Below are 14,010 nucleotides of genomic sequence, written 5' to 3'. Positions count from 1 at the left end.
AAATTAAGAAAATATAAACGTCGGAAACCATGTGGACATCCCAATAAGTTAACTTTTGTGATATGGCACCCTGCTTAGTTTCATGGTGATTAATCTGTTCCCAGTGCCTGTGAATTACATGCTGTCTAGTAACCACAGAGGTAAAACAATCACCTCGTTCATGGACGTGTTGGCTCCCCAGCCTGGGTGCTGATGGGCCGGTCCCATCTGGTCACTGTCACAGACTATCAGGATGTGGTCAGACTTCTGCCAGAACTCTAACAAGAACTCCTTTCCTGTCTCTAATTTTAAGGGAAACATTGCAGATCACTTTTCAATAATTATTGAGTGCTTACTACGTATGTGATACTGTGCCGGGTACTAAAGAGAGTAGGAAGTAGAAGCAGTGTTCCTTGTCACTCAAGATCGGTAGTCACTAAACTTCAGTGAGTCATTTATTTAAGTTGTACACTTAGGAAGGTAATGAAGACTGCGAACTGTATGTGGTACAGAATTATAAAATCTATCCACAAGCATAATTGCACTCCTACTCACATGTGACTGCAGCACAAATTCACAACTACCAGTCCATTCATGGATTTCTTAAAACTGCTTTCAGGTATTGTGATACAATAACATTCCTCTCACTTCTTGGAATGTATGATTTTTGAGCTCCTACCCTGTCTCTAGCATTTTCCAGATGCTGGGCATTCAGTGGAAAATAAAATTGGTTAGGTCTCTGTTTTCATGGGGGCTCCAGTTTCTAAAGGGAGTTTCTGATAGAGACAAAAAAAAAAAAAAGAAACAAATAAGAAAATATCACATAAATGTTGTTAAAAACTGTGGTGATAATCCTGGGGGGGGGGACCCTGACTTTATTCATTCATTCATTCATTCATTCATTCAAAGTTTCTATTTCAATTCCAGTTAATTAACATAGAGTGTAATATTAGTTTCGGAAGTGTGATATACTGATTCAGCACTTCCATGCACCACCCTGGGCTCATCACAACAAGTGTGCTCCTTAATCCCCATCACCTATTTCACCCCTCCCCATGCCTGCCTCCCCTCTGGTAACCACCAGTTTGTTCTTTGTAGTGAAAACTCGGCTTCTTAGTTTGCCTCTCTCTCCTTTTTCCCGTATGCTTGTTTGTTTTGTTTCTTAAATTCCACACAGGAGTGTGATCATATGGTATTTGTCTTCGACCGACTGATTTTGCTTAGCACGATACTCTCTAGGTCCATCCATGTCACTGCAAATGGCAAGACGGAAAATACCACTCCAGCTGGTCTTCAGAGAAAGCTTTTCTGGGGGAAGTGATATTAAAATGGCCTTTTATAAGAAAGCACCATCCAGAGGAGGTCAGATGTCTTCCAAATAGAACAGAGTCATTCTGAGGACAGTATTGAAATAATATTTGAAACCACAGCATTGGCTGCTCATGATCAGTGAAGTGGGGGCTCAAATTTAGTATTCTAGTTCCATTGCATTTCATTGATCTTTATGCCCAGGAAAGGGTCCCAAACTAAATTTACTTGCAAAAGGAAAGTGCCCAGTGGATATGATAAACACCAGTGTATTCCCATTCAGAGACATTTGGTGGAAGAAGGCTAAATGTGAAATGGGCTTTGAGCTGAGTCCTGAAAAAGAAAAGGGAGAGACTCAAGTCTTACTCAAGACTTCATGAAGGAAGGTACATGGGCAGATCATACCCAAACTTAAGAGTAAATCTCCCCATCCATAATTATTCCGTGCCCCTTCTCCCACCCCAGCCAGTTTTAATCATGCAAGCTCTACTTTTGGTTCTGTTGTCCTTATTTTTCAGGACTTCATTCTTTGAGCTCAGATCTCCTACCTCTCCCTCTCTGTTCCTGGAACCCAGAGCAGTCCTTGCTCGCTTGGTTGCTTCAAATCCTTGACCGTATGGCATTTAGGCCAACATTTTCCCAACTCTTTTTACAACCGTTCAAAACCATCTGCATTTTTAGGGCTCTGAATTTTTGTCCATAATTAGGTTTTATGAATAAGTTGTAACTTTCCCTTCTGTGTACTCCATTCAATTTTGGCATCTCTGAATTAGGCCAAGGGCCATTTGACTGACCTTACACTGGCTAACTTGGGTCAATTAAATTGCTTCTCCAAAGATGTAACAAAGAGCAGATATAATTAGAATTTCCTTAAGATGTTGTTATAGGCCTTATCATTATTTGGATGTTTCTGTAACTTGCCTAAGATTAAATAATTAAAAATAAAGTGCCTGACATTTTCACCTTACTGGGTGATACTGTTAATATGCTTTATAAATTATGAATGAAACAATAATTGTTAGAGACATTGCAGGATTTACTTGTGAGTTTTTCCAACCTGTTTGTATTCAAATGGAAGTAAAATTTCTTCAAAGAACAACAAAAAACAAAAAAAAAATTTTTTGGATTTTGGATAGAGATAAGCAAATAAAATCAGTATAAGATAATCAGATCATAGGTTGTGTTTTTAAAGATTTTTATTTATTTATTTGACAGAGAGATTACAAGTAGGCAGAGAGGCAGGCAGAGAGAGAGAGAGGGAGAAGCAGGCTCCCTGCTAATCAGAGAGCCCAATGTGGGGCTCGATCCCAGGACCCTGGGATCATGACCTGGGCTGAAGGCAGAGGCTTAACACACTGAGCCACCCAAGGCGCCCTAGGTTGTATTTTTAAATGCATGCCACTCCCATTATATTTTCATAAGGAAATTGATATTAAATCTCTTTAAAAAATTTGTTTAAAATGTAACTTTGTCAGTAGGGCCTGTCTCGTAAAATGTAACTTTATAACCACTGAGCATATGTAAAGTGACACTGAGGACAATTTTCATTTCATTAAAATGATCTCTTATTATACTGGTAACCTACATTCTATAACTCTGAAAGAAAAAAAAAATATATATATATATATACATGTATGTATTTTTACTCTTAGTCTTTAAAAAAAACAATTTGGAGGGCACTTAGGGGGGCTCAGTCAGTTAAGCATCTGACTTTGGCTCAGGTCATGATCTCAGGGTCCTGGGATCAAACCCCATAACAGGTTCCCTAGTGAACAGCGAGTCTGCTTGCCCCTCTGCCTCTCCCCCAGCTTATGTTCTCTCTCACTCTATCTCAATCTCTCTCACTATCTCTCAAATAAATAAATAAAATCTTCACAAAATTTAAAACAAAAATAATAATATGGATTGAGTTTATGTGTCATCTTTGCACAGGTACCATGCTAATCTTCTGTGTATCATTCTATTTAGTAAATGTGCTGCCACAGTAAGCACTACGTATATATTTTTAGACGTTAATATTTGATCCTTCAAAGTGAAATTTACACAAATTAATCCTTTGGAAATGTTCTATTTCAGTTGTGAAATGTTATGAAAACAACATAAATATAATAGCACGGTTAAATCAGTAAATTATAGAATATGGAGACTGACTTCTCAGATGTACTTGTTTTGAAACATTAACCAATAAATTGTCACTTCCAAGTGCAGAAATCTTATAAATTTATTTACTTGTTTCCCAGAGTAATTTTCTGTTACTAACTTGATCTATAAGATTAGCACTCAAATTAAAATTAATTTGCAACCCCTAATTATTTAGTCGTGGTTCAATTAGTAGTTACACCCTGAATAATTATGTTGAGAGAAATTCGTGTTCATCTGCATCCACAGAAAAGATATGTTTGATTTCTGACATCTGTTCTCCATGTGGGTGGAGAGAGCAATGGTGAGCTTTGTACATATTTGAGATCCTTTGTATCTAAGCACCAAGGTTCCAAAGACTATTGTCTGCCAAAGTGATAGCCTGACAAGCTGTCTCTGGCAGATCATACAATATTAATTAAGAATTAGTGTTCCCTCAAAATGAAACCAGAGAGGAAGACAAACCATAAGGGACTCCTGATCTCAGGAAACAAACTGAGGGTTGCTGGAAGGAAGGGGGTGGCTGGGTGATGGACACTGGGGAGGGTAGGTGCTATGGTGAGTGCTGTGAATTGTATAAGACTGATGAATCACAGACCTGTACCCCTGAAACAAATAATACAGTATATGTTAATAATAATAAAAAAAACACTAGTGTTCCATGGCAATATTTCAGAACAATTATTATGGCAATTATGCAAGTAGCATCTCTGCCTCTGGTATGTCTCTTTTTGATAAATGAAAGAAAAATATCCTTGGGTAACTTTCTAAGGGAGTAGTACAGCTGCATCAACTTTAGGGGTATGTGTTTTGTTTGTCCTGCTCATACAGCTTTTAATATAGCATGACATTGCATGTACCATGCTCTGAAGTGCGAGGAAATGTACATGTCATTTTACTGCCAATAAATTCAGAAGTCATGAGAATCTTAAAAACCACTGCTTCAAAACTGTTCACGTTACCTAATGATCAAGAGGGATTTTTATGGATTTTGTGGACACTGTATTTTTACTAAAATAATCAGGGCTACTGAATATGATAATACTCAGTACTGAAATAATCTGTGGATCTCAGGTCCTTAATGGGCTTTTGTGTAAACCAAGCTGAAACTTGGGAGTACTCATGAATTCTGTTATTCATGAATTCATGAATTCTGTTATTCTGTACTCAATCAGAGTTAATATCTCTCTGGATGTATCTCTGTGTGCATCTCTCTCTCTCTTCTCCCTCTCTATCCACCTACAAACACATGCACACGTATATGCACACACGCTCACGCTCACATACCGTGCACACGTGCATATATACACGCACATATGCATACGCACAATTTGACTAGAAGAATATGAAAGTGGTGAAGGACTTTTATTATGTGTCTAGAGATATAGTGATATAGTATGTCACATATATGCCATTTCAAAACATTACTGAAAAACAGAAATATTACTTGAACATATTTCTGCCAACCCCATATAAGTATGTGGGTTTTTTGTTGTTTTTACTTATTGTTTTGCTTGATTATATTTTTAAATTCAATTAAGTGAAATTTTGCTTCTTTTAATTCTTTACCAACAAAGAATTAAAAGGAATATTTTTTAAAAGACCCTTTATTCTAATGACTAGGTGGTGAAAAAAGAAAATCCTGCTGTGGGGCACCTGGGTGGCTCAGTGGGTTAAGCCGCTGCCTTCGGCTCAGGTCATGGTCTCAGGGTCCTGGGATCGAGCCCCGCGTCGGGCTCTCTGCTCAGCGGGGAGCCTGCTTCCCTCTCTCTCTCTCTCTCTCTCTCTCTGCCTGCCTCTCTGTCTACTTGTGATCTCTCTCTGTCAAATAAATAAATAAAATCTTTAAAAAAAAAAAGAAAGAAAATCCTGCTATAAATCATAATTAAAGTGATAGCTTTTAAATATTGGCACAACTACAATGATTCTTTTTACCTCCTTTTAAGTAAATGTTTTGAGACTGGAAGACAATCAGATATCTCCTAGGTTGCTGTTATTAAGGTAATTCTATTTGCAATTCCTGAATTCTTGACAGCATTGTGTCAAAATAAGCCAGTGTCTAATTTTAATGAATCTTTATTTTTAAGGCTTACATTATCTTAAGAAGTAAAATTATCTTTGTGATACTATCTTGAATTACTGTACAATAATAATGATTAAAGGATAATTTCTATTTTTAACAGGGTCTAGACATTATGGGATTGAAGGTAAATGATGAAAAGTGAGATTACATTTTGGGAAAAAATATCCTTTATAAACAGAAATTAGAAGATTTATTAAAATTGGTTTCTGGCACTCAACAAATTCTCAGTGCTTAGGTATCATTGTAAAACATTTATCCACTAATCAAAAACCTGATTCTCTGATGCTTGTAATTTTAGATTTTTTTGCTTCATTAACTAGGATGACCCATTTCAATTTACAATTATGTGACTTAACAGTCAATTCAACTTACAATTATAGGACTTAAAATTAATAGCCAAAAGTGTACAACAAAACCATTAAAACATCTTTTAGAGATTTGTATTCCTTTGCAAAGAGAAGAAAAGAATCTGCAACTCCTGTTTTTAGCGTTAAGTCTTTAAGAAAAAATTAGAGTCGAAACTACTAAGAGCAAGTAATTGGAAACAATGGCTCAAAAGTCAGTGGCTCTGTATGTTGGTCAGCCACTCGGGGTCCCGTGGTGCCCCCTGAGACCAGTGACTCCATCCTCTGAGCTCTCTGCTTGCTTTGTATCTCCTGGAGAAATGGAGTCACCTTCTCTGTTTACAGAACTGTCTTCCTGACTCAGTGCCACACCTTGCCAGGCATACAGAGGGCCCTTTGTAATTATGTGTGTGTTGAAGGAATAATTAGTGAACAATAACTACTTTGTGCTAACTTTGAAACTTTCATTCAGATTTCAAAGAAGACATAAGGATTGCTTCTACATTTCATCACTCTTTAAATAACTCCCTCCTTTCTGAAGCCCCTACAGATATATTCAAAATCAATATTAGAAACATTTATCTCATGATATGCTTTAACTCACCACCCAGTAAGCTGATTCAAGGTTAAAAAAAAAAAAAAAAAAAAGAACCCTGTGATAATCTTCCTCCTCTTTAAATCTTATTTACTTAATATAGAAGAATTCTGTATTTTTCTTTTCTTTTTTTATAGAATTTATACCAATATGATATTTAGATCAGAACAAATATCTGTAATTATTTGTTCTAAATTTATTTCTGAAATATGATTGAAACATCATAAAAAACAGAAAAGACTAGCATCTGACATATTTTAAGGACTCAAAGAAGTTTTAATCTAGACTAGAGACCAAGTAAAACGAACTAATGGTTAAACGCATTGGCAGATCATGGCTATGTATTCTGCTTACCCTTTGTTTTAAGTCCAATGAAATCATTATAATATTCAAGAATCACTATAATATTACAAAGTCACTATAATTTTCAAGAATCAGCAAATATCAAGTTACAGTTTTGCAAGATGAAAGAATTCTGGAGATTGGTTGCACGAAGTGAATATACTTGATGATCCTGAACTATAAAAATAGTTAAGATGGTAAAATTTATGTTATGTCCATTTTACCACAGTTAAAAATAATAATAAAAATGAATCATCAAGAAAAAAAATAACGAGACTGGCTTCAGTGTTTTTGCTACTAATGGTTAAAAATAAGCAAATATACAAACAATTAAAAAGCAACTGGAAGAAACTTTCAACTTTCGCACCAACTGCAGTGTTCTATGCTTACTCTGCTTCACTCATTTATTTATTTAGGACCTCGTGATTCTGGGTAGATGATTGACTATTGTCCATCAGCCTATGCATGGCCCATTTTGATTAATTTTTTCTCTAATCTGCATTACTCAGCTGTTTTAAATTATGCATTAAATTTCTGAAATACCATCCCCAACAAAAGCTAAGGTCTGATAAATAGCTGTTCCTTCCCACCATTTTAAGCCTTCTTTTTTCCAGTCTGGAGCAACCATTGCTCTGAATCCCGTATTCATCACTCTTCTTTTACTTACTTATTCCATCTACCCACATACCTTAAAAGTGTCTATTTTATTTAAGTTTTGTTTTTTTTTTAACATTATTCTGAGGGGATCATTCTGTTTGTAATTTGGGGGACTGTACTTTTTTACCTGACAACGAATTGCTAATTTTTATTGCTGTGGTCTAGTTCTATTTTATAGTTTGCTAATTTTCCCAAAATTGTGTGAACACATAATTACCATGGTTTAAACCATTTTTGAATAAATAGCATCTTCAGGGTCTTTTTACGAACCGCATCAAGGTTAGCTCATCACTTGAGCGTACTTGCTGGTTCTAAACATTCTGCCTGTATTTTGCTAGAGATGCCTAGGCGCACCTTTGGACATAATTTGCAGCCTGTTAAAATGTGCTCTAAATGAAAAATCTTGCTTCTTTTAAAAATCTTAGTAATTTTATTGAATTTGCGTATTAAGAGAGTTTGAGTGGTATACTCTATTCTTCTTTATTCAGAGCCATAAAACCCTAAAGTTTTACTATGAAGATAATACCATATAAATACTTGTGACTTCTAAGTCATTTGTGAATTCCAGGTTTAACAAGTCTCTTTTGGTGCATTCCCTCAGGATATTTTCCTGTTTCCTCAGCTGTTAAGACATTTTCTGCTAACATTGGTAAGAAATATAATCAGTTTGTCAGGAACTCTTGGAACATATAAGCAACTCGGAGTTAGTTCTTGTTTCTTCTTGCCTGTAGCTTAGCAGAATGTCTCTTTCTTTAAGCTAATGGAGTAAAGTAACTATTTGAGCCTTATTTTGCAAAACCTTCTTGAAAGAATTGCTAAAGTTTGTTAAAAAACAAAAAGAAAGAAAACACGTGGGATAAATTCAAGATGGTTAAAACATGATCAAAAGCTACCAACCAAGGGATTTTCTTCTCTCATTCTTAATCATTTCCCCAAATAATAATTACTATGTAGTGACTGAGACCCACTAGTTCAGACAGACTTTGGGTTATATTTTGGCTTTGCCAGTGACCACGTTTGTGGCATATTGACGTGTTACTTAATGGCCGTATGAATGAGTTTTCTGATGTGATAATGGTGAGAGTAACTCCAGCCATCTAATGAGGTCATTGTGAAATTCAAATAACATAATACATACAAAAATGTTTAACTAAGTGACAGATGCACCTGAGCTCCATACATGTTACATTTGCCAGCAGATCCACACTGATCTTTGACTTGGCGTGATAATAATGCTTGTAACAACTGTTGTTTCATACACTTCCCTGTACGCATTTATCATGCCCCACTTCTCTGGGTAAGTACAGAAAAACAGCATAAAGAGAATCTCTTACTTAAGTAAATGCTATGCTGAAATTCTATTGGCATCGTGTTAAGATTTTATGGCCTTCTCAGCATAATCTACCTATATTAAATTAGAAGACTGAAATATACAAATGAATGGTTCTGTAGTTTTACCTAGAAAATTTTTTAGGGTGGCTTTGGAAAATAACTGAATCTCAAGATTTTTACATCATATCTAACAACATGCTTTTAGCTTGATATCCACTCTTCAATTTAACTCACTCATTTCCCTGATTAGAATTGGAGGGTATTTTAGATATTGAGATTCTGACACACTTTGAAATGTTTTACAGATTTATTGGCCCGCTGCAAAAGAACGAGTGGAATTATGTAAATTAGCTGGGAAAGATGCCAATGTAAGTATGAGACTTTAAAAATATCTTTGTTAAACTGGTACTGATATGATAAATATTTATATTGGTTTTTATTGAATTAATGGTGTTGGTATATTATTTTTAAGACTGCATTAACATCCTGTGTAAAGATTAAGAAGATATAAAATATTTCTATCTTGGCAAATGGAATGCCATTATTCTTAGAAATTTAGAAATACTAGACTTTCTAAAGTGTTAATTCTGGATATTATTTTTTTCTTCACACAAATCTCAGAAATGCACTTAAAGTATTAAAAAAATCAGAAAATATACCCGTAGGATTGTATATTTTTCATTTATATGCCTATATTTTGTAAATTCATACAAAATCATGAGTATTTTAGCATCACAAACATTCAATTGATATTTAAGTTAATTTGGATTAAAATTAAACTTGTAACATCCAGAAGAAAAATTTCAAGAGCTGACATTATAGAGATACTAAGAAGGATTATAACATTCTGGAAAAGAACTAGAAATAATTCACTCTAAATTTGGCTTAAGCGTAATTATATGAAATAACTTATAAAGGATAAATACTGAGGTTCTAATAGAAACTTCTGGTTCAAGCTGCCTTAAGGAAACCTATAGATACAGGAGACCTACTTAATTGCTTCGGAGGCATCCTGTCTGAATTGCTTTCACATTGTCCAAGTTGTCCTGCATTCTCCCCCACATTGTGTTGTCTGTTTTATCTCCAGCAATGACGGAAGAGTGCTGTGGCTTTCTGCCTCTTCTCCTCATCGGAGGGTTCTGATTCAGGCCAGATGCTCTGTGTTCTGCCCTGACTTCTTGCCCTGTGGTGATAGGAAGAATTGCTCTCTCTCTCTCTCTTTCTCTCTTTTTTTCCTTCTTGGCAAAATAAATGACTTCCTGAATGTAACTGAAGATGAAAAGAGGTTCTAAACTTTTCAGAAACATGGATATCTTGAGGCTTCTTGTGCAACAGTCTCTAATGTTGCTGTAAACACAGTAACCCAGGGGTATTAAGCTGAGCCATGCCTTTATATTTAATAACAACAAAGAGTGTGTGTTAGAGGAAAGCATAATTGGATACAAAAATTCTCACTTTATCAATGGGACAAAAATAAAACAACATGACACATGATGCCTAATATAATTGAGGGGAAGTTTAGAAGACTAAGAATTTGAGACAGCTGGTTTGCTCATCCATTTGTTCATGTATTTATTTATTCAACAAACATGTATTAAGAACCTAAATATGTACATAAATATGTGTATGAAAGGATACAGTTTCTACTGTCATGGAGCTTTTAATACATAGTAACGACCACTGGAACACAAAATGATCAAAACAAAACAAAAGAAAGAAACTTATGATTATGCCCTATTTTGTTTTCTTTCAGTATTAAATGTTATCTTTTCAGGTACATTTATGTTAACAGAAATATATCAGGGGCTATTAGCATCAAAGGAAACAGGAAATAGTTTTTGCATTTATTTTACTTGAAATGAAAAAGATCAAGCTATTCTATAACACAGTCTTCTTCCTGTCTTATCTCTAATCTCTTCACCCTGTTTAATATCTTAACTGAGCAGGTGCTCAGGTCTGCAAATCCTCAGTCCTTTTTCTGTACCTGTAGGGGGAAAAGAGATGCATTGATTATGAGAGTTTCCAAAATTATTTTAATAACAGTACAAACATGCCATAGACAACACAAATACTTTAATATTTTGTGTCGTATCAGTACTGACTGTTTAAAAAGGAGGCAAGTAGGAAAAAGTGGTTTAAATTTCCTCCAATAAACTAATGTTAGTGTTCCCATGAGGGGTAGAGACTCAAGGTCAAACAATCAGTGAAGGTTTTGTGACAGTGTTCTCATTTCAGAATGTTCACTAGTTCTAGTTATATAGTAACTCAGTTGTCCTTATTATTAAGGTAAAGCAAATGGTGATAAACTTCTCTGGTGGTGGTATCCTAGAGCATGAAGGACCCAGTATATGGAACCTATTCCTGCAATTCGTTTGTATTTGGGAGCTATAATCACCTTTAACCTTCAAGCACACCTACTACCAGCCCAGGACTAGAGGTGTTGGGAGTTTTTCTCTTTTTACTGCAATCTGTAGAATTTGATGTTGACTTATGTAGGGATAATACAATTCTCTGTCTCCTTCTGTTTAATCTGTTTAACCTTTTTAATCTTTAAAATAATAGCATTTTGATTTTAGAAATACTAACACTTTTATAGCGCTTACCATGTTCTAGGAATAGCTTCCAATGCTTTATAATTTTGTTTAATCCTTAAAACAATATTATATGCTAGACTTTATTATTATCCCTCCTTTTATAGATGAGAAGACTGAGGCCAGAAAAATTAAATACATTGCCCAGTATCACATATCTAGTAAATAGCGAAGCCAGGAATTGAATCCAGAAGTCTTGCCCCATAATCCGTGCTGTTACACAACACTGTGATCTACACATAAAGGTCTGAACTCTCTGTATAAGGTCTGAAAACTTTATCACTCAAACTGTACCCCTCAAATCCCTTCTCTCTTCAGTGTCCCCGTAACAGAGATCCTCAGTGTACAGCGTTGCACAGATTTCAGCCGACAGAAAACGGAGACAAGTGTGTGGTTTTATTGACCTCTTTATTACCTTTGGCATTACCCTCTCTCCTCCCTTCTCTCTAGTAATTTTTACCTACTTCCCAAGAGTGTTTTTAGGATTAACAAGTGTTTGGAAAGACTGTCCCTTTACACAAAGGTACTATATAACTGGAAAAATAGTGAATTATTTACCATAATGAAAGTTAACTAATTGGGGTGGGGAGGGAGTGGAAGATGAGGAAACAAAAGAGAACTATTCCCCTTTCTTGACCACAGTCTCCAGTTTGGTCCAAAGAAAGGAAATAGTGACAGGAAGCTATTTCATAGTATTTTGTTTCTGCTTAGAATATTATTCAAAAGAAAGTCACTAAAGAAATGTCCTTAGTCCTGACTATAAAGAGTGGAGTCAACAGCTCAGTCCAGGCAAAAGAACGCACAGGATGTGGGTAGCCTGGGTTGTGTTTGTCATCTTAACACTAGAGGCACACAACTTTGTCAATGGAGACATGACATAGACTTCAAGGATCCTCCATCGCCCAATTTCTGTGATTACATTCTTTTTTTCTTCTTTTTTAAAGAACGTCTAAAAGCAAAACAAAGTGCTCCTTGTCGAAAGTTTGCAAATTACATGGAAGTCATCCGTAAATATCTCCTCCCCCATGAACACTGCCCAGAGATAGCTGGTGACATTTTGATGTTTATTCTTCTATCTTATCTATTTACTATTTTTCAGAATGAAATCATTGTATACATAGTCCCCTAAAACATTTTTTTTTCACTTTGCAAACTGCCATGAGCATTTTCCCATGTCATTAAATTCCTTTTTATAACACAACTTTTAATAGCCACACTGCATTCCTTTATATATTATTTCATCAATCCTCTATTGTTAGAAGTTTGGTATACATCCAGTTTTTAGCTATTATAAAGTGATGCTTCACATGAAAAATCTAATATGTAAATACTGAGAACATCTTTGATTCTTGAGTAGAATTACAGGTCAAGGATATAATTTTGGGGTCTTGGGGGGGATATAAAATTATTTATACACATTGCAAAAATTCCCCTCCAGAACGTTTATGCCTTTTGTGCTTAAACCAGCAGTGCACGTTCATGAGGGGGTATACTTTGCCATACTCCTGCTAATTATAGTGGGTACAACATATGGTTAATATTTAATGCTAAAATGTAAATCAATAAAATAAACGTATTTAATCTTTGCCAACAAAAAGAAAATTATTTTTGTTATTTTTGCCTGAAATTCTTTCATTACTATAAATGCTAAATATTTCATGTAGTTGTAAAATTAGGCTTATTTTTTGGAATTTCATATCCCTATAATTTCTTTATTTTTAAATTTTAGTGTTTTCTATTTCCTTACTGGTTATTTACAGATTTCAAGATATTTCTATTATTGTATCATGTTATTATACATATTTTAAGATATATAAATATGTATAAAATATATTATTACTTTGTGATCAACTCACTTGAAAATATTTTTTCCCATTTATCCTATTTGATATATACACTTTTAAATATTTTAATAAGCATACCTTTCTTTTTTTTCTTTAAAATATTTTCCTCTGTCTTGCTGCAACAGCTAGTTTTTGCTCTGGAGAAACTTTTACTTTAGATCTCGCATTTTTAAGAGAGAAATGTAATATGGGGATTTTCATGTATTTATTTTGAAGTGTCGACAACTTATCAAAATATTCTCAACACTGTAAGACCTAAGCACATACCTGTGTAGAATTTATCTCTTTTTGAGAAAGAGAGAATGCATGCATGTGTTATCGGGGGAGGAGCTGAGGGAGAGGGAGAGAAAGAATCTTCCAGCAGACCCCCGCTGAGGGTAGAGCAAAGCTGGGCTTGATCCCAGGACCCTGAGATCATGACCTAAGCCTAAATCAAGAGTGGCTGCTTAAGCTGTTGAACCACTCATATACTCTGTAGACTGGATTCTGTTCTGAGGTCTGTTAGACCATGGAGCACTGTGCAAAGTCTGTAGTAATGACCAAAAATGTTTGATGATCACTATATTCTGCAAAATACACTAAAAATAAAAACAAACTAGATACCTAAATCATGAGTGTCTCTCTACATATAACCTAAATAAATTAAAATTGGCAATTATAAATTAGTTATCAGAATATATGTAAAGCTGAATTAGATTTAATTGGAATATATGTAAGTCTAGAGAATAAAAATTGATGCATCTCTGTATTGCTCCCCCCCCATATCTAGGGTGAAACTAAAATTCCAAGTGTTAAT

The 14,010-nt window shown here is 35.0% G+C and overlaps 1 protein-coding gene and 1 non-coding gene across 5 annotated transcripts in view; one reads left to right on the top strand and one right to left on the bottom strand.

The window, feature by feature from the left end:
- The window catches only part of SEMA3D (semaphorin 3D), a 204,706-nt gene that overhangs the window by 107,472 nt on the left and 83,224 nt on the right, over window positions 1-14,010 (top strand). For all 4 annotated transcript variants that reach the window (XM_047695166.1, XM_047695167.1, XM_047695169.1 and 1 more), the window contains one exon: window positions 9,085-9,147. In XM_047695166.1, coding sequence (XP_047551122.1) covers window positions 9,085-9,147 — 63 coding nt within the window. The remainder of the gene's footprint in view (window positions 1-9,084; window positions 9,148-14,010) is intronic.
- LOC125081519 (U6 spliceosomal RNA) lies at window positions 3,175-3,279 on the bottom strand. Its single transcript, XR_007121721.1, has one exon. It is a non-coding gene; the product is annotated as a U6 spliceosomal RNA (small nuclear RNA).

The sequence above is a fragment of the Lutra lutra genome, chromosome 11 (assembly GCF_902655055.1).
Source record: "Lutra lutra chromosome 11, mLutLut1.2, whole genome shotgun sequence".
Taxonomy (NCBI): Eukaryota; Metazoa; Chordata; class Mammalia; order Carnivora; family Mustelidae; genus Lutra; species Lutra lutra.
This window is presented reverse-complemented; position numbering and strand designations above follow the sequence as displayed.